The sequence below is a fragment of the Nothoprocta perdicaria genome, unplaced genomic scaffold, assembly GCF_003342845.1.
Source record: "Nothoprocta perdicaria isolate Ctin4 unplaced genomic scaffold, notPer1 scaffold_43, whole genome shotgun sequence".
In the NCBI taxonomy this organism is placed as follows: domain Eukaryota; kingdom Metazoa; phylum Chordata; class Aves; order Tinamiformes; family Tinamidae; genus Nothoprocta; species Nothoprocta perdicaria.
Window position 1 is genome coordinate 796,607 of NW_020455677.1, and position 24,605 is coordinate 821,211.

The window sequence follows — 24,605 nt, forward strand, 5'->3', positions numbered from 1 at the left end:
CTGTCCTTGTGTCCATGACTAGCCTGTTCTCACCTTTAGAATACTAACATCGTTATGGTTAGAAAAGACCTTCAAGATCATCAGGTCCAAGTGTAAACCCACCCACCCCAATGCCAGCTAAATCCTGTCTCCATGTGCCTATTTCTTAAGAGTCCCATTTGCCGTGGGCTTTCACGAACGTATATTGCCACGTAAAGGCCAGCCTGCCTTCCTAAATGCTGGAAATGCTGTTGTACTCGAGCCAGCTCTGGTAGCTTTTGTTTTTGGAGATGGGCCTTGGGACACAGTTGTAAAACCTTATCTTTTTCCTTTTTTTCTAGGTCAGCCCAGCCTTCGAGAAGCTATCTCAATGTCCTGTATAACCAACGGGAGTACGGGAAGCAGGAAAACAAGCCATGGTTCTTCTTTATCTATTGCCAGAAAAGAAACACTTTCATCTGCTGCAAAAAGGTACCTACTTGTTATTAAAATTGAAATTATATTCCCTTTTCCCTCCACAGCCCAGGAAAAAGCAGAGGCGGAGTTGGATTTTGCTCTGCACAGCCCTCAGTTGGAGTTTTCTGAAATGCAGTAAGACAAGACTAAGCTTTAGAAATATGGCATGTTGCTGGATTGCTTACAGCAGGATTCTAAAAAGAATTCATAAATGGAGACTATTTTTATAGTATGGAGTGTCCAAAATACATTCTTGCTAAGGAACAGAGGGAGCAAATGGATAGAAATTCTTATATGAAATATTGTATGGATTGAAATTCCTTCAGATATTCATCCTATTTATTTTTTCTCTCCAAGAAAATAATGGGGGGGCAAAAAATACTGTCTTGAGTGCAAAGAGTAGATCAGATCTCAGATGTATAAAAATAATACTGCTTAAATATTGGTATAAATGAGTTAAACACCAAACTGTACCTCTTTTCCTTCATGTAATGGCTGCAGCTGCATATAGTTAGCACAGTTCTATAATTGCCTTGTTCTGTGGGGTCTCTGAAATAGTCCTTACATGTCATCTTTAGTCAGTAGTTTCCATCTGTCTCTATTTGGTGGAGAGAACAGGCTGCCAGATATAGCCACAGGACAGAGAATGCGCTACTGTATAACCATGGTAAATTATGTGAGCAAATTCTTGGCCTTGGCGGAGTACTCTGCTAACTCCAGTAGCTGGTTTATCTTCTAGTGTGGATGTAAATACTGTGCATGCAGGACAGGGAAATGATATATTTTGGGGAGTAAAAAGGCTGTGTGCAAATATAAATTATATGAGAACAAAAGAGAAAAAGCCCTTTACCCTTTATAATTCACAAAGCAAGGGTAATATTCTGCTCTTCATTCTTCTCACTTGCATAGCGTTGCAGAGCTTCCTTTTTATTGAATTCTTTATGTTTACTTTTGAGGAATAAATTAGAAACTGATTGCAGAATGTCTCTGCTAGTATGACAGGCACTGGGACAAAAGACATTCCTGCAGGAAGGTATTTGTTAGTTAGCACTTTCCCATTAATCTTACCCATGTGACTCTTGGCCCTTTGATGAGAGCCAGTCCAGTTCCTGTGATGTTCAGTTTGTGTTTTTTTGCTGAATCACCATCTTGATTCATTGGCTGCTAAACATTCGACTACAGAAGAAGAGCAGAGGGATGTTTTAGGCATCCCTCTAGTTCTTCAGAAGGATGTCTGCATAGGTCAAAAGAGGAAACCTTTTGCTTGAGAAGGGTTGCAGTATCTGATTTTATTGCCCAAATGAATCGTTCAGGAGATCGTTTTGTGCTTCCAGGGCAGCCAAAGAGAAGTGATTCTCTTCTTTAAGGCTTGCTTTAGGCAGGAGCAAGTCTTCTCTTTAGCTGTCTACGACAAAAGTAATCAGCACCAAATAGTGACCCTCACAAGCATCATGAGGAAATGGAGCTACTATTTGAAATTCACCTGACAAATTTAGGGTGTTTAAACCTAAAGTTTTTCTCATGATGAGAAGTAGAGAGACCGAAAGAGAGCATCAGATGATCTTTGGTCTGTTTGCCCCAACTCACCCAACTTCAGGCTGGAGGCTTAACTCATTCAGCAGGTAGACCGGGCCATTTGTTGAGGTAGAATTATACTTTAATTATTAAACAACATTAAAACTTGCCTATAGCTTGTTCTAAGAAATTGTTCTCAATAGCCCTGTTGCTTCTCAAAATTAAAGACAACCTACATTCAGTTTAGTATCTGTTTCATACAATCTTAATATTCTCAGGCTATGGCCTGTGTAGGCCTTCTATCTCTAAGAATTTCTTCTATGAATAAACAATTTCATTTCCTGGACAACTTAATCCTTGTTCTACAAACCTGGGCACTGTGAAATCGTGGAGATGATCTGATGACTCAGAAGCTGCACTGCAGCACTGAGTATCGTTTCGCCAAAGGTATGCTAACATTTCAGCTGTCACTTCAGAAACACTAAAACTGAGGCTTGGGAATGTAGCAGGAGCAATAGATAGAGGATGCTTCCTTGTCACTGATCAAGTCACGTACGTGTTTGGAAATGTAAACCTTATGGTCTGGAACTGGCATGTAACAGAGAAGTTGAACCAATTTTGAACAAAAATGTTGTTTACCTTCTATATCACTAGAATTGGAAACATGTTTCTATGTGGTATGGCACTGAGACTGTCGCAGAGAATTCTTTGATCATTTTCTCTTAGGAATAAATACGCTTCTAAAAAACAGCTTCTGGTAAGAACAGTCTTCACATTTCTGGATGACCACCCTCCACTAGAGTTGCCAGTGTTGTGGTCCAAAGGATGAAACTGTGTGTTAAGTGAAATTAGAGAAGCTGCAAAATTAGGACAGATAGTAATAATAGATTTCAGCTAGCCACATGTAGACTTAAGAAATGGCTCATCAAGTTGGGATTTGGAAAGAATTTTTGGATGCATTAAGGGACTGCTTCCCAGAATCACTAGTCTTCCAAAACCCACAAAAAAGGTGCTATTTTTGATTTGGTTTCAGTTATTGCACAAGACTTAAGAGGTAATAATGGGAGAGCTGCTCTGTAGTACAGTCATAATACAATTAAGCTGAAGATTTTAGCAGGAGAGCACTAACCAAATAAATCTGCAGCACAGATATTGAACACCAAGAAAGTGAATTACATAGAAGTTTGGCAGTTAATTTAAAATGGCATTAAAAACAAGGAGAAGCCTACAAGCAACCTGGAGGTCACTAAAAATTTGGCTTTGGAAGGCCAGATGTGGCAATGCAGAAAGAAAATAGAGTGGCCCAGTGGCTCTCGGGGCTCAATGGAGAAGTTAGGGAGTGAACCCAATGGCAGGGGTGGGAAGACAACGATGTGGGATGGACTCTTTGCGGCTGTGTGTGCTGTTGATGGCCCCGAGGAGATCCACGCACTGAACCTGTGGTTTCTGGGAGATGGGTCTGGATGAGAACACGGGGTGGTAAGTTAGGAGATGGGCTGCTCTCAGCTGGTGGCATCCAGCCATGCCATCTGGAGCAACTCGAGAGACAGTCTCACACTTCCTGGCCTGGAGCTTCGGACAGCACAGGGCAAAAAACGCAGTGCGAGGGGACGGCAAATGACGGCCCTGCTCGCAGGCTCTTTTGGGCCGCCGTCGGCCGCAGGGCAGGGCGCTGCCTGGCCCCTCGCTCTGCTGTGGTGTCCGCTTGCAAGCTGCAGCTCTGCAAGTCACTGCAGGGCCTTGTCCTCTCTCTCCCTGCTGGGGCCCTCATCTCTTTTATCATTGTTAAGCCACATTTTGACATCCTGAGAGGAGAAAGGAAAATTCTTCTCCTTTCTTTTTGTCTTCCTAGAAGACAGTTCCTTAAGAAAGTGTGCCCTATCCTAGCAGATTGACTTCACCATGAGTAATTCTGCATTTATGGAGTATGAATTTTCTATAAGCATGTCTGTCAGCAGAGTAATAAAGAGCCTCTTACTATTTTCTTTAGGGACGAGAAATTCGTAGAGTTTACTTTTCTATACTGCATTTCTTGCCAGAGGCTGTAGAGAAGATTACAGTTTCTCATTGTGATTCTGTCTCTAATAAAGCATGCTAAGTCTTGTGATGAAATGATCTTTAGGATTCTAGTTAATCTTCTGACTATAAATTTATTTATTAAAACTCTATTGTTCTTCAAGCTTATTTCTCCAGAATTACATTTATGCCCTACAGAATTGGGGAAAGCACATTCTGGTTTTTTATTTGTCTTTCTGGAAGAGAAAAAAAGATTAATGCGTTATATGGAAGTTTTTAAACAATTTATAATTTAAGGAAAAAATTCTAATGGTCTTTATAAATGTTTTGTTTTTTGTTCTGTTTTATTCAACCTGTTCTTCAGTGCTGCTTTGGAAGGATTTAGAAAAGTTAGAAAGTCTTCTAAATGTTGAGGGTTTTCTTTCAATGATAGATAATATATCTCAGTTGAAATAAGAAAAAAAAAAGGGGGGGGGGAAGACTTCAGATGTTACTAGAATCGGGTCTTGTTTATTAGTATTTGTTATAGTTTCCTGTGGGAAAAAAAAAAAAGTATATGAAATCTGAGTAATTCAGATGAGGGGAAGGAGGAAATGAATTAAGAAAGTGGAAATGTTTGGCTTGCTTTCTTCCCTTCAAAAAGGTATGATTTCTGTTTGTTTGTTTGCCTTTACTTTGCAGGTTACTCTGAACTTAAAAGAAAAATCCCCCCCCCTTTTTTTTTTTTTTAAGATAATGCTTGTATTTGCTTTTTTGTTTATTTTGCTCTCAATGAGGAATTTCTTCTGGAAGATGTCTCTTAATGTTTTAAAAAATATGCTGTATACTGCAGATTTTTTTTTCCTCCCTCCAGGTCCTGGTGTTTGTGTGAGTCAGGAAAGACATCTATAAAAAGTGCCTTTTAACTAATCTTGCCCTTGACTCCATAGACCTCAATGAGTCAAAGATTATTAATAACGTATTTTAAATTAATTTCAAATGTTAACCTAAATAAATCCCTCAATTAAAAATAAGGTATATCCTTGGCTTGTTTGGCAAGTTTTAAAGAAGTGATGAGATAGATTGCTGTTAGTTCCACAATAAGTTCTCAGTGATGGTTTCCTTTGGTACGCTGTGCCGCTGGCTTAGGTAAGCCAGGGTCAGCAGCGATAGCAGCGATAGCAGCGCCTGCCACAGCCAGAAATAGCTCCAGAGGTTTGGATTCTCAAGAGGACTAATAAAGCTCATCCTCATGCTGCTTCCTCGTCCTTGCTCTGAGCCGTGGTCGACAGCAGAGCAAGGTCCTTCGGAAAGCTGAGTTGGACCAAAAAATAAAAAATGTTGGATTTTGCAATGACGTTTGGACTCTGTAAAACCAGTGTAGGATGCAGGGCAAACTCAAAACATATAACATATATGCAGGAACAAAGAAATAAATAAACCTCTCCTATTTTTATTTTTGTAGCTGGTTACTATATCATCTTCTAGCAAAACATTGATAAATAACTAATCTGAACAGAGTCAGTAGATAACCAAGCATCCTTTTAGTGATTTTAAATATTTTTATGTGTATATATATATATATATACACACACACACACACACACACACATATATATGAGTCATGATACACTTCTCCCATCTTTTCAAATGGTATATTTTCTTCCACCTTTTTAATTTATTTGTTTATTCTCTCTATTTATTTATTTTTTTACCTCCCCATGTTATACTTTATTTTACAGCGGTACAGAAAAAAAGAAGGAAAAAGCTCCAGGACAGAAAGAAAAAAAAGAGGAATCTCATCCTAATGATCCAAATCCACAAACTCAAGCATCACCTTCTCCCCAGCCCTCCTCCCAGACTCTCCAAACACACAGGCAAACGCAAGAAAGCAAGGGTTCTGCTCCAGCTAAAAGGTTTTCACAGTACAGAACGAGAAAATGGTTGTAATGATACTGAGTACATATTAGACAGCAAGTCATGTGAAATAATTCCAATTTCATGATCAAGTTGATAAATGCTTAGTAATGCCTGCTTTTTGCTAGAAAAGAGGCATTCAATATATATTGCAGAACTGCAACAGAATATCTAAAAATACAGTGTTCTTTAACTACATTTTTAAGATGAGAAAGCATTTCATTCTGTCATGACTTGAAGTATTAATACAGTAGAGATAGATTACTTCTAGTCAGTTACTCTAAAAACACGTAACAAAGGCTGACTTGATCTTTCCTAAAATGCACTTCATAAGTTGCTGAACAGTGGAGTGTATTTTACGTGTGACCACTTACCATGTTTTGTAACAGCACTTGATAAATGCTAGTATCATTGCAACCCTTCCTTTGGGTGTCTGTCTTCTCAAATTATTCATAATGTGACTGCGTTTTGCTCCTGCTCACAATCCTTGCTAGATTGCAGAATGACCTGATTCACTTGATTTTTTTATTCTTCACGTTCATGAAATCCTACTTCTTACACCCAAATAAAAGAACTGCTTGACTTGAGTGAAAGTAGGGGTATTTTTAGGATTACCCCTATGCTCCTGTTGAATTTGGTGGCAAATGGGCACAGAGAAAATGGTACTGTTTCTTTAATGGCTTTTTAAAATCCAACAAATGGATCCTAACATGTGGGTGATTATTTCTGAATTTAAAAACTATGCAGCTCACTCAATGTGGATTTTTTTTTTCCTTTATTAATGATTCATTGTCACCTTATTTGGAAATTTTGGAAAGGTACGAAATTTTCTTGGCATTTAGAATACCAAAACAGGCTCTTAAATAGATGAAATTTACTCCTCAGAAATTTATTGTAGCTCCCAAGATTATGTTGTCTTGCTTTGCCTGAATTCACAGTTCTAATAAATATTTAAACTTTCACCTGACTGATGCATGTTATAACACTCCATAAAGGCTCTGTCTCCACGTCTTGCACAACCTCTAAGTTATCTGAAGTGCAACTTGTGACCTGTTGTCCTCTTGCCTGGTATCTCACTGCAAAGACGTGCTTGAAGCCTCGCTTACTAATCTTTTGCAGTGTGCGTGTGGGAAGCTCTTTTAATGTCCTCATGGTTTAACTTGGTTTGATAACTTGTTTGTCCCAAGATCTTTTTCAGCCTCTCGAGGTGCTGCCATTGCCAAGCTGCGGTTTGGAACTTACTTCTGCAAAAAGTAATTCTGACTGGATGAAGTGTGATGTTGTTAGCAAGACAGATGCAGACTCTGTATCGGTCAGAAAAGTCATTTGAACTAGATTGCCTTTTTCCCCGTAATTCAGTTATGCGTGAAGCTAATGACAACGAAACTTCCATTTCAGATTGCTGTTAGTGTAAATTGGCTACAATAAGATTGCTAAAAAGCTCTGTCAGAATTCATGGATTTAATTGTCTGTAATACTGGGCCAAACTTGGCTTGTGTTATTTGTGTAAATTTACAGACCTTTGTTTCAAAATGATTGAAGTGATTAATGTGGTTAAGCATGTACTGTCTGCAAAACCATTAGGAAATTGTAGTCTGAAAGAACTGTGCTGATGCACAAAAAAAAAGCTTATTGTTTTAGTGCTAGTGAATAGTTGGTTAATTTTTTCTACTCTTCTGGTTTTATTCCTTAAGTGATTATATAAAAAAAAAAAAAAAAAGACTAATAGCCTCATTTTTTTTTCAGTTTATTAGCAATAATAGTGTTGAATTATAGAGATATTCTGTACAAGTTTTTATGTAACAGCATTTTAAAATGAACAACCGAACAGATCAAACATATTTTGCAACTGTCTGGCTCAGTTGTTTTCATTCATCCAGTTAGAACTTTTTGACTAATATATATATATTTTTTTCCCTGTTTCATGCTTCGGCTTGAAAGAAGACCTTGCTCTGCTTTTGCTTCCTGCTGCTTGATCTGTCAGTTGCACTCCAGCCCGTTATTGTTATATTTTAAAATGACAAATTAAGAAGATATTTTTTGTTTCTTCTAGTATAAAGCAACACTTTCCCGCTGAAAAACCTCACAGTGCGTGGGAGAGCTCAGATGACAGTCAGAACAAACCGTTGAGAGCAGCACCTAAGCTAATAAGCCCAGCGGTAAAGCACGTCGACAAGTAAGTATCAGAGTTCGTTGCATGGAAGCTTGAGTGAACTTCGGAGCCAAAGTAGCAGATTCCGGATGCCTCTGGAATCTTGAATTCTTAACAAAATGTGACTGTAATGTTTTTGGAGGGTGAAGATATTTTAATGCTACATGTTTAGGTTACAGTGGAATTATGCATTAGGCTTTAGGGTTTATAATGCCCCTTGTGTAGCTTCCAACCAATCTTTTCGTAATTAAGAACTCATTTGGAAGTGCTAATTTATTTCCCTGGAATTAATTTAGTGGGTTTGGCAAAAAGGTAAGCGTGCTTGTAAAGTATAATGTAACTGTGAAAGGTGTTCATAAGCTTTCAGGTGGATCTCTTTAATTGTTTAATACATTTCCAAATCCAGGTTCTGGATGATAGACAGACAGATATCTTTTTAGTTTGACTTTCAGTATGCCAAGGTTTTTCTTCTGCCCTTCCTGTCCTGCTAAAATAGGTTCATTCTCTTGAAAATGAGCAAGAAGCCAGTGTTACAGATGTAAACATTTCTCCAGGGCCGCTCTGCCTTTAGCAGTCAGTAGAAGGTATAAGGAGACTTGCATCAACCCAGCTCCCAGCAGCAGCTGTGTCCATGGTTCTGTGCCTGCTGTGCTTGAATACCAGTGAATCCTGCTGTGCTTGGTCCCAGTGAATTCAAACATAAGAGCCAAGGAACTGAATGGAGTTGTAAGTTATCTTGTTAAGTTCTTAGTTATAGAAATCAGGCATTCTGTTGGCTCTTTGGTTGAGCTCTGCCCTATTTGTTGTAGAGCTTCCAGTTTCTGTGGTCTCCCCAAGCCATGGTAGCCTCTCCCAGCCTGGTAGGAGAAGCTTTATCTCCAGCTTTCGTAAATGCAGTACAAACGATCTCCTCCCTCCCAAACCTAATAAAATTCATCTGACCTACTCTTTTATAGTAATTTCCCATCTTTTTAGGATCATACCTGTACTATTCCTCTTAGCTTGCATGAGATTGTCAAATAGATACTAGTAATAGATAGGAGAGGTCAAGAGTGGTGCAAGTGCGTTCCTTTGGTTCTAGGAATAAGAAGAACAGAAATACATTAAATTAATCTTGGAGGGGTGGGTATTGGTGCATTTACCAAAAATTTTGTCTGGTCTGAATAATTCTGCAAAACATAGAAGTGCTGTGAGTGAGGGGCTATGACTTGCATATCCTACAATTGCTCCTTTTCCTTTTGTAATTAGTTTTCACTGTAGAAATGTAAAAGCCCTTTAGCATTTTCAATTATAGTAGAGAGGAGGTAGAAAGTTTTTAGGAAAGAAAAGTCTTGTCTTTGTTCCATTTATCAAATTTCTTTTGTTTCTGGCATGTTGCTAAAATATCTTTCAGAGTAAGTGCTATATTCAAAATTCTTAACATTTTTGCTTTCATTGACATTTTGTGTTTTGATTCAGTTATATAGAGAGGAATCTTTTTTTCATTTTCCTGTGATTCTGGTTATTATTTGAGAGACTTCAAGTGCTGCCTTTCTACAGTCTATGCTGTATCCAAAAAAAATATGTTTGTGCAGAATGTGAAGTTGTTGTAAATCATTAACTATGGTCTGATTGAAGACTGAGTGCTGTATTGATGGTGCACTTTGTTCCTATGCTCAGATTTTTAAGAAAGCAGTATTTACACTCGAGCACACGTTACTTCTCATTTTTAGTCAAATCCTGTATGCCAAGATTCCTCGCAGAATTAGTCCAAATGCATATCAATACATCGCATTCCTAGTTGCCAAATAGGAAAAGTTGGCCTAATCTGCCCATAGTTACCCAGCTCTTACGCAAGGGAATAGGATTCAGCCCCTAGCGTGGGCCCCAGAACAGAAATGGTTTACGTGTGCTTTGCACTACCAGCCCAGGGTTTGAACTTTGTGTAGCGAGTTCGCTCTTTAAGCCAGCACAGAGCTGTAAATCAGTCTGATAAAGCCACCAGAAGGCTACAGGATTCCCATGGCAGCTGATCTTTCAGAGTTTTTTTCAGGCAGAGCTGGGAATCCAGCCTTGTTTTTGTGTGTGGCAGCCTGGAGAAGGGTGAATCTGCCAGTAGCCAGACGTGGCTTTCCTCAGGCATGTGCTTGACTCTTTGCCGCTGTCATGAAAATTTGACCTCTATCCAGCTGAAAATACTGGATGCCACTCATACCTACCTGCTCGGTTTCAAAGGAATTCACTTTTTTTATGCAATGCATTTGCCTATCAAGGGGTCATATTCCGGGAGGAAGTAGCTTTGATGGCAGACGCTAATATTCCTTCCATCCGTTCAAGAAAGGATTGAGGCTTTCCATGAATAGTCAGTTCTTGATTCTGAACAGCAGGCTACCAAATGAAAAATTTGGGAGGCCTCTAAACTGTGTTCCTCAGAACACCTTGTGTTGCACGTTCAGGAATTCTGCATTGCTTCATTTTAGATGAAACTTGAGCTTGCCAACAGTTAACCCAACTTAAGTCCAACAAGGTTAATTCCTAGAGAAATTCATGTTGTGTTGACAATGTATTTTGACAGGTGTTAAATGCTTTGCACGCAGGCCTGAGGATGTTTGGCAGCTTAAACCATTTTGGTTATTGCCCTCTCAAATTGATTTTTACATGCACAAGAAACATGCCCTCTATAACTTATTGTAAAATCTTTTTTGTTTATTGTGTATGTAGCAGTTCTTAGGACCTTGCCATGGGACTAAAGACATTAAATTACTGAAGAGATATTGTAAATAAAATGCTAAGTAGATAAAGATGTACTCTGTCAATCAAGATTAGTTATTTAGTGTCCTCTGCTACAGTCAGGCTCTCACGAGAGTCTAAGGTTGCCAAATGCAATTATATTTCAGAATGAGGTGATATTGGTTTGAGAAGCAATTGGTTTGACATAGTAACGTTTTGCATTTTTCCCCAGGCACAAGGATGGTACGGTCAGCCAAGGTAAATAAAACTATTTATTTTTAAATACTGGAGGAAGTTGAAAATATTTGCCTTTGACTGAATAGTATTTCCTGTAAATAAATATATTAGGAAGTACACTTATGAAAGAGGGATAATACAGAGTTAAAATTGCATTAATAATTACTAGAAGAATTGATTTGGCAAACTGTTACTCAGGACCCATGTACAACTCTTTGAAATTGTGGAGCAAGTATCATCAAATTGGGTCTTTAGGACAGACAATTTTTTGATGGGTGGTGGGAGGATTCATTTGTGGTTCTATAAAAAGAGGCAGCTTTTGATAATTTCCATTTTTTGGGAATATGTATGTGTGTATAGAGAGAGGTCCCAGAAACCAAGTATTAAATTCTGAACTATGTACCAGTCTTCATCCAAGCAGGTGAGAGCGAGACTGTAGAAATAGTTTTAAGATATTTTATTTCTGTTCCATAACCAGCAAAAATGTCAACTCGTGAAAAAAACAGCCAAGGTAAGACTTACGCTATGCCGAACGGTTGCTTTCTAATTTAGCCCTGCCATGAATCTTTTATTTGGCTTTTCGCCATAAAGAGAATCAGTGCATGATCTCTTAAAACATTTGAGCATATTATGCTTTTTTTATTATTGAAATAATTTACAATGGCATATGATATACGTGGGGAGGATTATTTTGGGGCAGTCTAAAATGAATTTGTATGTGCATAATTTCCTCAGCGGAATTATGTATTTAAATGATAAGACTCTAGAAGTTTTGCATTGTTGCCTAATATACCAGAATATGAAGAACTGCCAACTAAAAGATTTTGTTTTATCTCAGCTTTCTGTCTTGCCAGTATTACAACATAAGCGTGCTGATTAGACAAGAACAGAGACTGAATGTTTTAATGTAGTGTCCCCAAAGGAAAAATGAGTCTCTTCTAAAATGTATTTTTTCCATCAATAAATCTTGCATTCTGTGGCCACCTTCTGCTGCTGGCTTGTTCAGACAGGAAAAGGAGCAGTCTATCTGAAAGTGGTGGAAAGCGACAACAAAAGAGATCTGTTCTTTTATGTCTCAAAATAACTCTGCTTTGATGTCCTACAAGCTGTACTGAAGCATGCAGTTTCAAAACTAGAGCATGTTACCCAAGTGCATGCTGTACTCAGCATGTAGATATCTATGTACAGAGGTTCTGTCCTGTGCTTTCTTTGCTGCTGATTAACAAATCTGCGTACTCCGAATTCTGCGCTGTAAGCAAGATGACATTTTGCACAGTTTTTGATTACTTTTGGCTGTTGTTTCTTTCTTCCCCCAAAAATTCTTTCCCTCAAAAAAAAGATATAAATAAAATAAAAGAGCGCTCAGAGTGTTTGAAAGTTAACCTAAGTTGAACTGAGGCCAAAATTAACTTGAATCCAAGTACTTTATTTTTTAGAGATATTACGTATTTTGAAATATTCTAAGTAGATTCTTACCAAAAGCATCCTACAGAAACAATAGGGAAAAAGAGGAATGCACATGCTTGAGGAGTGGACAAGGGAATTTATACACGAGCAGTGGAGAGCAGTGCATCTGTGCAGCGATGGTTACTGAAAAAGAAAACAGATCAGTAATGCCCAGGTCAGCTGCAAATTAGCTTTCCAGAAATTAAATAAAGCTAATGCATCAAAAATACCCCTTCTAACCCAACACAGCTTTTCATGGTGCCAAGTTGCGTACAGCTAAAATACTAATTCTTTCTTTATAATGTGCTTCTACAGTTCTACACATGCTGCCAGGAATGGGCAGTCTGTCCCTTCTGTGCCTCTGGTAGCTCTGATTTCTGTGGCCTCCAGTGTGTGCCCTGCCGTCCGCTCCGTGGCCGCCTGCGGTGTGAGCCTCCGTGCAGTGAGGAACGGGGCTGGCTGTCTATGTGTCCCGCCACAGTCTGTCCTCAGCCTCATCCTGCCCGGAATGAGAGAGAGAGAGAGAGAGAAAGAGGGGGAGAGGCGGGGGGAGAGAGAGAGAGAGAGAAAGAGAGAGAGAGAGAAATATGATTCAGGTGGCAACGGCCTTGTCTGTAATGGAGGAGGGGAGAAAGTCTTGTCGTAGAAAATGCATTTTCTAACATTTTAAACAAATGTAGTGGCAAAATATCATTCCACCTTTAATGTGGACAAAGTTGAAATGACCAAGATCACACCTCCAAAACTTCCTTTTTTTTTTTTTTTCTTTATCTTTAATGTGGGCCAGTGAGTGTATTTTAAAACAGCCTTTAAAATATTTGTATGTTATAGTGGGTTACAGGATGGTGTGTTGGGTTCCACGTTGTGTTTGCTGCTGCAGGAGCAACCTGCCTGTCAGCTACCATACAATTTTAGTTTCCTCTGCAGTATAAGCTCAGCAGCATCCAACCAGGTCCCTTTAGTGCAAGATGCTGTTCAGTGCAGGTGACTTTAATAAATGCCACGTAAATAAACCTACTGTGAGAGGGGGACTCCTGTTTGTGCTCAGATCTTCTGTGTAAAAGCACTTCAGTGTCTTTATGTGCATATAAAACAGTCTTGGAAGCACATTGGAATAGCAGAAGCAACTATGTACATGGGACAGAGGGGTGGAAAGTTGCAGTGCCCAGAGCTTTGACAGTGCTAGAGTCAGCCCTGAGTCAGGCTGTTCCTGAAGCTGCTTTGAATGTTGTCGCCGTGGTAAAACGGCACAAAACGTAGTGAAATGCATTTTTACACTTGTAGTTCTTGGAATCATATTTATCTAGCAGCAGAAGCCATTGCAATGCTGTCTGTGTTGTGATTGTCTGTGTGTTGGTCACTGTGATGTCTTTTGGTTTTGGCTGAAAAGCAAAAGCCATGAGCAGCAAGCACAAATTCATCTGTGACGGGCATGCACAGACAGGCCTGGTCAGCCTTGCTGTCCAAACCATCTTTGGTTCGCAGGCCCCTGCAGAAAACACCGGGGTTGGCGTTTGTGTTCAATGGGAGCAGGACAGTTGGTAAAGGAGCCTCGTGGGCTCCTCAGTTTCCCCAGTTTTCTTCCATCTAGCCCTGTGCCAAGGCCGTGCGTGTTCCCCCCGTACCAGCTCGTGGTTTTCCTCCCTCAGGAGCAACGACCTTCCCCTCTCCCAAGTGGGTTGAGTTGCAGCGACTCTGATGCTGGGCCTGAGCGTGGGCATCTGGACATATGCTGAAGCAGATGCAATAAAAACAGGAACACTTTTGTGACACTAATCCAGTGGAGGAAGTATTAGGCATACTTCCATATGCTTGCTGTAGGTTCCAGAGAATTTAGGGGATTGTAATTTTTTTTTTTTTTAGCTTTTCTTTAAACACTTGCTTTGTTTATCCTGATGAACCAGAGCCGGTTGCTATAATAAAATACAGTACTATAAGGCATCAAAACTCTATGAAAATACAATAAAATGGTGGGTGAAGTAAGCAGCTGCTTACCACAGCATTAGTAGAACATTAGCTAAAGTTATTCTTTTAAATTCTTTACCAGCAGGTGTTTATAATTGCCTATAAAAACCATCTTGTGTTTCATTACAGCAGAGACATTTAGAAAGTATTAATCATAAACCATTCATACTTTTATGCCCAGAAAGTGAAGGCCCTGGTTATTTTAAGATAAAACTTTTTTTTTCTGCTGAGATGCCATATTTCAGTTTGTGTTTGGTTTTACATGATAGCTCTGTACGTGAATCACTTGTTCACTTATTATAAAGTAATAATAGACATTTAGACATTTTTGGATGGCAATAAAAACCATATGTGAGAGAATTAATGAAAAACATTCACTGCATTCCTAAGTTTGTTTCTTTTTAGATTGTCAGTGCTTTATTAGTTTCCAATGCTTTTCTTCTGTTAGTTATGGCTGCACTGCAGCCCTGCAAGAATAGGGCACTCATGAAGCCCAGAGAGGAAAAAATTACCCTCCGTACTGTGTGTCCTGTCCCCTGAGAATGCAGAATCCCCTATTTCAGAACTCTCTTTGAGGCAGATGTGCAGATTTGCTGTCAGATGCTTTCTGAGAACGCTCATGTGTGTGAGGGTAAATTGAGACCCACTTGATTTTCTTATTGCTGCTTGTTCTTTTCTGAAAACCATAGATAGTGGGGAAATAATCCAAGGTGATCTCAGGGAAGTATTTGGGAGTTGTTGTTTTTTCACAATTTTATTTTTTAAGTAGACAGCATTTTGATACAGTTTTACTGAATTTAATGTGTGTATTGAGTTCCTTATTTTTGTGTGTATTGAGACCTTGTTTTTATTATTATTTGTTCTGGAGTGGTAATATTAATGCTTATTTCAAAGAAAATTGTACATGTAACAAACATCTAGATGTTTAATGTCTACTGCTGTAAAAGCAGTCTTTATCATCAATTTACTTATTTTATATAAAGCTGTAATAACTAAAGGTCCCTCAGGAAAACACAATTCACACAAAGGTGAAATGATTCCAAATCTAAATAAATGTCTTTGTCTCATCTGCTTTTTTGGCTTGCTTGGCATGTGTTATACTAGCACTTAATGGTGATAGTGCCACTTCCAGTGGTCAGATGCAGTAAATTCACATGGCATAGGGCAAGACCTGCCAGACCCACATCCAGGCTTCAGTTGCACTCCGTATGAAATACCATATTGTGAACAGTGGCTGAAGTTGATTGCGTTTGGGTCATAACCATTGGTGTAAATTAGAAATGAGCTTTGTAGTCCTTGTTCCTCAGCTTAGTGGTCCTACAGAGGTGGTGGATGCAGACCTGAGGACAGACAGCTCCGAGGAAAGAGGCTGTTTGTAGAAATACAAATTAACTGATTTCAGGGTTTTGATGTGATTCGTCCATATTATGTTCACAAGCAAGTTTGGGTGGACTTCGATAAAAAGCAATAACGATCAGCTTGTAGGATAAAATTATTGACATGATTGTTTCTCTGTGATTTAACTTATAACTGTGTAAATGAACAGTTAATTTTGTTATTTATCTCTTATTTCTGTTCATTATGTATCTACTGACAAACTGAAAAGCAATTTATTACAATACAGAATTGCTGGACTTTCTCAGAGTCTGCTTAATAATAAGGCCTAGAGAGATAAAGTTTTGTTTTCCCTAAAAATGCGTCCTTTTTTTTTTTAGCAAGTTGAATGATTTTGCTTTTATATGTTACATGTTTATACACTTTACAAATATACAGGCAGCTTTTACATCTCCTGAACACACTTCTCTTTAGGTGTTTCTTAGTTAAACTACAAAGATTTTTTTGACCTTACTTTTGCCGCTTTTAGTCCCTATTCATTTTGATTATTTTCCACTGAAATCCTTCTGTAGTCTCCTCAGAGCAGGCTTTGTGGCTTAAGAAGCACTGCACAAATCTCTTTCTGTGCAGGCTTCACGGATGCACTAATTTCAGCCCTTCAGGTTTTTTCATTGCCCTATCTCTCCTACCTTTTATCATCAACAAGTTTTTTCACTCTAGTTATCTTCCACATTTCTTTCTCCGAATTGATGGCTTTTCAACTTTCATTAACTGATGAATTAAATGGGATTGTTTGAAGTTGAATTTCACTGTTATGTTCTTTGCCAGTTTTTCATTAAGGCATGATAATAGGCTCATTTGTCTGAATGGGAAACTCCTTTTGATGTGAGGAGGCTTTGCATTCACTGCATACTGTTGGTCTACAATTTTTGGTTTGCCTCTATTTTGGTCCTGGATTCTTGGTGATGCTTATGTTACCAGCAGTTTGGGTATATGCAGTGTAGCTTCAATTCAAAGCTTATAATGACCGATAGAGAAAAAGGTATTTATTTATTTGCAATCTAATAAACTTCTACAGAAGTTGAAGCAAGTAGTCTGGTTGAAAAAGTCTACCTGAAGCCTACTGGGGCCAATTTTGCTTAATTTTTACAATAATAAACTTGACACAGTAAAGTAGGAGCACTGATTTCAGTGAAGTGGAGAGGCAAAATTGATTCAGCGGAGGACGGAAGGACCTAGATGTTCCTTATGGTTCTCCTTATGGAGAAATTTAAGAGAAAATTAAACTATGTAAGGTACAAGCTCACACATGCTGGAGTTACTAGAATCCTTTTAGCTATAAGCTGTCAACGTGTCTGCCAAAATTAAATGGTGAGGAAAAGGGCTCTAGCATACTAGTTAAACATGTAAAGGCTGCGTCACCTACTTATTATAAAAAGCAAGTGCAATCCCAGGAGGTATCAGAAGAAGTAATCCTGAGAGAAATATGCTGTTTTATGGAATGTGTTAATGCATCAAAGCTCTGGTAGGCATTCTAATACTGTGTGCAGCTGTAACCATCCACATTCATAAAAGGCGGATTTATACAGGTGTGCTCCAGGTGTGCAGGCAGACTGAATCACACAAAAGCAAACTTAGAGATGGATATATTTGTTTGAAGAATGGAATCTGGGACAAGAGGCTGCCGTTTTACCTCCCACCCAATGGATTTTCTTCTGTACTAATCTGGGGCTGAGCTGTTTCTTCTGCTGTGGCACAGATCATCCGCAGCACACGGATGTTCTGACAAGGCTTAGCTGTGCTCTTTGTGCTGGTCTGATCCATGTTTGAGAGGATTTGTAGGACTCATGTGATTGCAGACAAATTAACTTACTGAGTGCCGGGTCCCCTACCCACCTGCACACCTGCAGCCAAAATCCCTTCTGTATGTTCTGTACCTGGGGCACTAGAGCCCGAGCAGCCCTTTGAATTACAGCAGAAAATGGCTTGTTTGGTATCTGCTCCTTTCAGGCAGATAAATAAAAGAACAGTAGAGGTGGGTTGGTTCTCCTCAAAGCTCTTAGAAATTTCTAGCTTTTTTTCCCTTATACCTGCTTGCCTACATTTCGGTTACGATGTGACCATGGAAATCACCATCTCTTTTCTTCCAAAAGGCAGAGAAATACCTGACATAACTAAGACCTAGGGATCATGAGAGTGCTGGGAGGAAAGCAAGACAATCCCATGCACTTGAGCGTGCCGTGGAGCCTCTATGATATGAAGGAGTTAAGCCACTGGTTTTCTTAACTTGCATTTACAAGAATTTGACCTTAGGCAATTACTTGCTGTTTGAGGAATGGTTTTGTTGATATGCTGCCATCTTCTGTACTATTTCAAAAGATTTTCTTACATTAATATTTTATCTGCCCTGCGGGTTATTTTGAAGAAAGGAAATTTACAGTCTTAGACAAAAATCTTTCAGTAGGTTGTCTCTCTGTCTTTTTTATCCCTCCTTTCCTGTAGGGAGAGGATTAATCATGTTATACCTAGTTCATGTGTCTCTGTGTGTTAAACGTGTGTGTTTAAGATTACCTTTGAAGATATGCAAATATCTAATGAAAGCCAAAAATGTTCCTCCTTTAATATGGAAGTTAAGGGGGCTAATATCTACCTGAAAGCATCACAGATATTTTTTTTCCCCAAGTCTCCAAGAGAGTTTTTTTTCCCCTGGCAAAAGACCTGACTAAATTTCTGTTGGATTCTTTCATCTGTCTCATCTGTAAGGTCCTATAGGAGAATGTAATTGCCTCCGTCCACAGAAATTTTGGTTGCAGTTGGTCTCTGATAGTTTAAGAAGCACAGAGAAGTTTGATCCTAAATTTATGGTGTCATTTTGAATGACACCAGATCTTACAGAACCAGAAATGCAAAGAAAATTCAATGTTAAAACAAGGATTTGACTTGCACACAGAAGGGTTTTTTTAAATACTTTCAGGCTCTACTGTATTTCAAATCATAGGAGCCTGAAATTTTCAGATTTTCATAGAAAGATTTTTATTAATACATTATGTGTACCTTTACAGTATTGTTTTGCCTTTGTAAAAAACATACAGTAAAAACATATTGGCTGAAAAATGAAACGGCCCAATTTGGCATAATTATCTAAACATTTGCATTAAACCAGTGACAACACAGATCTTTTTCTTTTCTCAGCAATGTAGTTAAATGATACATGTTTGGTAAAACAACTGCCACTTCTAATTTAGCTACTGGGAAGTGATTTTCTTTGTTCTTTGGTGCTTTGATATTTGATCTGAGGAAATTTTTCTACTGTCGTCAGTGGACAGAATCTCGGGGTTCTGGTTCAAATAATCTCTGTTTTCTTCTTAGAAGACGGACAACTATTTTCCATTTTCTTGATCCACCATCATTATACTGGGATTAAATGTCTGAACTTTTATTTTTATTCATTGCCTTGTAAAGTAAGGAGAAGCTTTTATGCATGTGTTAATTTTACTTGAGTCAATTATTACAGTTTTGGCATAGGAATTATTCGTTTTCCAGCCTGTGATTTTTGCATTATCTTTTGGTTGTATTTGGACTATCACATCAAATTCTGTCATCTTTGCCCGCAATGTCAGGTAAATTACTATGAGGATTAAAACACACATGAAATTCAAGTAAAATAAGTTCTTGGTCTCAGAAAATTGACTTGAGTATACTGAAAGTGAGAGGAAAAAAAAGTGTCACAGTAATCATACCCTTTTAGTCTGGGAATTTGGTAAATTTGATAAAACTGGGATCTGCTTAATTAAAATGGTTATATTAAAACTGTTAATTAGAGATTAAGAAATCAAACTGCTATATACTGGGAGATAAAATCCTTGAAAAGCATTACACTCCAAACGTAATTTGTGAAGTGAATGTCAGACAGCTGGATATTTGATTTTAGCTAGCTCTTGTTCAGGTGCATTAAATCATGGACTTATTTGGACAGGGCCCTCATTTGGAATGAATGACACTCATGCAGTGGTGAAAAGCAGTAGTTTCGCTATATAGGATATTAGACTTGTATGGATTATATGGATTAAAATTATGGAATCAAGAGAAGGTAGATAATTGGATTTATTTGCCTATTTTATAATGAACAGGAATATCAAAGTATAGTAAAAGAGAATTTTATCAGAATTGATATTATGTGATTCTGCAGTTTGAGGACATTTAAACAGTGCCATGACATATGTAGATGTTCACACTGTGTGATTAATATTATCTAATGTGAAATCATCCACTATTATTGATTTGAAAAGGGACCCCTAAAGACTTAAGAAAGGCTGAGGTCCCTCTTACAGTGTATGACAGAGAAGTCCGTGTTGTCACAGTTGTTGAGAGTGATACACATGGAGTCACGGGCAGCTGTTCTTTATTCCTTCCTGTGATTGTGTGATGAAATTGGGTTGATTTCAATGAATTTGTAGTTCAGATTGGCGTGTTGGTTTTTGATGTTATTTATAATAAAAATTTACATGTATTGTATATGCGTGATTATATATATTTTAAAAAAAGCTTCATCATAGCTTTTGTCGCTGTAAACTGTAGTATTCTTGCAATTTAGATGAGACTTTAAATAAGATGTCTGGGAGGATGTACAACTAGGACTGGTTAAAAAAAGAAAACTATGCGGATGCTTGGCCTCGGGGTAGTGAGTTATGGGTCATAGACTTTTGGGAGGCCAGTGTTGAGCAGTGTGCTCATTCGGTCTGTGCTGGACCGGTCCTTTTAGCACCTTGATCAATGACTGGGCGCAGGCAGTGCAGGCTCAGCAAGGCGGCGGGTGGCAGCAGTCAGGGGAGCAGGTCACGTCCTGGCTGGCAGAGGGACCAACTGGGGCTGCCCAAGTGAGGAGTGAGCCTGGTCCTTCACTGCAACGTGTGGTGGGAGGGCAGAGACGACAGGCAGGTGGAAATTCACTCAGATGTAAGGGAAGGCTCTTTCCCAAGCAGAGCAGTCATGTGGTTGCCCAAAACAGCTGGGCAGTCTCCATCCTTGGAGACTTTTCAAGACTCACCTGGATAAAGCCCTGAACAATCTGCTCTGGCCTCACAGCTGAGCCTGGTTTGAGCAAATGGTTTAAGCAGAGACCTCCTGAAGTCCCTTCCAGCCAGAAATAGCTCATCTTCTGATTCCGCAACTGTCTACTCAGCTTCAGATTTTATTTGAGATTTGCTTCTGCTATTTAATTTGCATGTCTGAAATGTTACATGCTCAGTCTGTCCAGAGAGCTGTCACAAATTCAGCTAGCACTTACTGTGCATGTGTACTGTGTGCCTGTGTGTTGTTTCTGTGTTCAGTTTTAAAAATCTGGGCCTCTTCCAAGCTCACATTTTATAAATAATCGTGATGCAAGCGTTATTTGCATCTCTGTGCTTTTATTACTGTTTCTTTTTTCTGTGCTAAGTTTTCATGTAAACTTGCCGCACAACTAATACACATTTTTGTTTCTACAGAGGGAGAATATATCAAGATGTTCATGCGGGGTCGACCAATCACAATGTTCATTCCTTCTGATGTAGAAAACTATGATGACATCAGGACAGAGCTGCCTCCTGAAAAGTTAAAACTGGAGTGGGTGTATCCTATTTGTGACTCACTTTTTCTTCATTTTTCTTTTCTTTAGACTCTAGCAGTGTGTTTTCTGTGTTCAGTAATGAAATCTACCCCCAGGGAAAAGGTTTAAAAAAAAAAACCAAAACAAACAAACAAAAAAAAATCTAAACAGTTTGTAGCTACTTTTAAGTACATTTTAAGCTGGAAAAAAAAATCCAGGCACAGAAAAGCCATGGTTTTTCTGATTTTTTTTTCTTGATTTTTTTTTTCTCTTCTTTAAAATGCTTCAGAGCATGGAAAATCCTGAAGAAGATCCAGAGTTCCTTGTCTGCAGAGTGAGGATTACAGAAGTTCTCGACCCACAAAGTTCTTAGTGCTGTTTAACATATTTCAGCCCTGCAATTAAAGGGTTCACTTCTCGGAAGGTGGTCTGCATTGAACACATTTATTATGTGAAGAATGGAGCTAGTTTGATGTTTCTCATGTTTCTCCAGACATAGCAGGAGTTTGTTTGGTATCATGACTTAAGCTCACTACAAGAAACATGCTCCTGAACATGTTTGGGTCCTTCCCTTGTGCTAGTTTCTGTTGACTCTTCCATTAAACTGTGTTTATAAGAGCTAAGTGCATTCCTTAATACTTCAGTAAAATAACTTGAGATGGACAGCCCTTTAGTTGGTGTAATTGTCTCAGGTTTGATCCTTGTGATGTTGCTGAAAGCCCTAAGGTTTTCAGAAATTATGATACTGTCATGTGTCAAGATACATAAAGGAAAAGACTGCCCATGCTCTGTCAGCTAATGGTATATGCTTATTCTACTCCACCAGTTTCCACTTACAAAAGATTTATCTATAGTCTTTCTATCTTTGCAAACTAATAGGTGTTTGAAACTGATAATATTGGACATTTAGTAAAGAGAAGAGTGGAAGAAAAGTGTCCTCTGAGCTTTTTTGCAAGTTTTGGAAGTTTAGACCATAGAGGAGACGAATTTTTGATTGAAAGTCCTGATCAAAAGAAAAACAGAGCTCTTATCCAGACTTTGCAAAATTGTGCTGCCATGTTTTTCTGCTGCCAGCCCTCTTGGGTGTTGATTCTGGCATTCATGACCATGCAGTGAACTAGGTCAGTTGCTGTTCTGCCTGAACTGTAGTCTTTTTTACTGAGTTATTTTTTTAGCAGGATCCACTCATTAATTTGATTGCTCCACAAATATGCAAGGGCTACAAACAGCAGACAAGGGGAAGATCAGATCTATGTTTTCAGTGGCACTGAAGAGTTTGGACTGATGAAAAGTGATCATGAAATCACACCCTCAGTTAAGTAGGTGCAAATCCCTGTGTGGACATAGGACATACTTATTTAATGTCCAAGGGCCTTAAGTTCAGGTTAAACCAGTTTCCTGCTGAGGGCTAATTAAAGTGAAATAAATCCAGCCTAAACCAAGCTGTCCATATGTTTTTGGAATCTCTTTAAAGAAATGAATCTTATATGTCATCGTAAACCAGGCCAGTGTGTCTCTGTGTAAGATATCTTTTGGAAGATGAGGAGAGGAAGTCGTGGAAATTCGTAAGGATAATTTGTAATGTTGATCTGCATGGAATTGAAAAAAATTGTCTTCAGCTTTGGAGATATAAAAAAAGATCCGGCAACAGAGCAACTTGTACTTCATGCACAGGCTTAGCAGGACGGGGAGGAAACCTGCAAGCCAGCGGGAAGCCCCCAGCACCACGGCAGACTGAGACCTGTACACTTGGTTAATGAAGGGTTGAGTCAACCCTGAGTTTCAAGTAGTTCAGTCAGATTTGTTTTAAATACCTTTAGTTCTTTAGGAATTATCTTCTGGAGGACTGCTTATAATTGGGCTCTCCTTCAGTAGCGCCATCTGGGAAGATACAGTTTCCAGGCTAACCGGTCAACTATGATGATCAACTGCATCAGAGTAAGAAGAGATAAAAAAGAGGTTTTGATGTTTGCTGATTATTGTTGACTTCAAAAAATATCTAAGCTGCTTGGCAGGATTGAAGTAGCTCATGAGAAGGTGTGAGCCCTTGACTGTGGCCCCTGAATGTTTGCACATAAGCTGAGTGTGGATATCTCTGCTTTGCAGTGCAGTCCAGGCTGATGCAGGTCAGCAGTGATTAAAACATATCTGAAATTCCCAATAGTAGAGCCACGGGCTTTGTAACAACGGAGGTCGCTGTTGGTGCTGTTCTTCGCTGCCAGGGATCTTGTAGCATCTTTCTCACAGTTTGAAAGCCAATTTCTGGAGGGAATTTCTGTGAGTTTTAGGGTTGTGGGTTTTGTTGCTGTTGTTTTCGTTTGTTTGTTTGATGTTTTTTTAATGATGCTCTTCCTAAGAATAATTGAAGTCAGTTTTAGAGGCAGTTTCTAATGTGTTGCATGAACTGCATGGGGGCAGTGACAATCCTAGCCAACTTAAAGAAATCACTGTTTATTTGTCCTTCTACATCTCATTTTTGAGATAAAGCCATCCTCTTAATTGGCTTAAAAGTAATCTTTACCATATGGAGACTGTTGTCTCTGAATTTGCTTGCCTGGAGCATCAGTCTTATTGAAAGATTAAAGATTACCATAAAAATATTATGAAAATAAAATAACAATATCATGTTATCTGATCAGAATCGGTCACTAATGTGTCTCTTTGCTCCTTTATTCAGAATGGACAGAATGGAATTGATGTGCAGCAACCCCTATGGGTGTCTCAGATGAAGACTGAAGGGTGTAAAAGGGTCTCTCAAAATACATTGTTGTTTTCCATGCTTCAGGAAAATTCCACCCCTCTTTGGTACTGTCTCATGTAGGAGGGTTGAAATAAAAGAATGGACATGCTAATATAAACCATTTCTTGTGGCTTCATGAGTACCAAAGCTCAGTGGTGTATGCCAGATTATTTGGCCTTGCCTCCCCATGGTAGGCCTCTTTTTATGACAGGCATATTTGTGTAAGTAATTAATCCTGTTCCAGTGTGGATGTTCAAAGATGTCAATCTTAGCAAATCCTTACTAATACACTCCCTTTTGCAAGGACAAACTAACAGGATCTGCCTTTCTCCTCTGAGGTGGTATTCAGAACAGTGTTTTTTGTGCCTCTGCACAGAAATAATAAATTCAACGCCCATCAGTTTTGGGAGCTCTGATTGATTTGCTTTGTTTTTGTAAAAGGGCCTTGTCAATTTCATTCTTCTGTGCTATTGATCCTTACAAGGTAAAAAGAAAGGAAAATGTAGTGGGAAGATAAAGAGCAATAAGACAAGAATGGAGGCATTGTTTTTTTCTGCTTTCAACATTGTCAC

At 38.8% G+C, this 24,605-nt stretch overlaps 1 protein-coding gene across 3 annotated transcripts in view; it reads left to right on the plus strand.

Annotated features, from left to right (window-relative positions):
- The window catches only part of EML4 (echinoderm microtubule associated protein like 4), a 134,484-nt gene that overhangs the window by 78,365 nt on the left and 31,514 nt on the right, over nucleotides 1-24,605 (plus strand). For 2 of the 3 annotated variants that reach the window (XM_026046300.1, XM_026046299.1), the window contains exons 3-7: nucleotides 321-450; nucleotides 7,916-8,038; nucleotides 10,956-10,981; nucleotides 11,439-11,471; nucleotides 21,193-21,316. In XM_026046300.1, the coding sequence (XP_025902085.1) occupies nucleotides 321-450; nucleotides 7,916-8,038; nucleotides 10,956-10,981; nucleotides 11,439-11,471; nucleotides 21,193-21,316 (436 nt within the window). Of the gene's footprint in view, nucleotides 1-320; nucleotides 451-5,687; nucleotides 5,862-7,915; nucleotides 8,039-10,955; nucleotides 10,982-11,438; nucleotides 11,472-21,192; nucleotides 21,317-24,605 lie in introns of all 3 variants that reach the window. The other variant, XM_026046301.1, reaches the window with a different exon arrangement.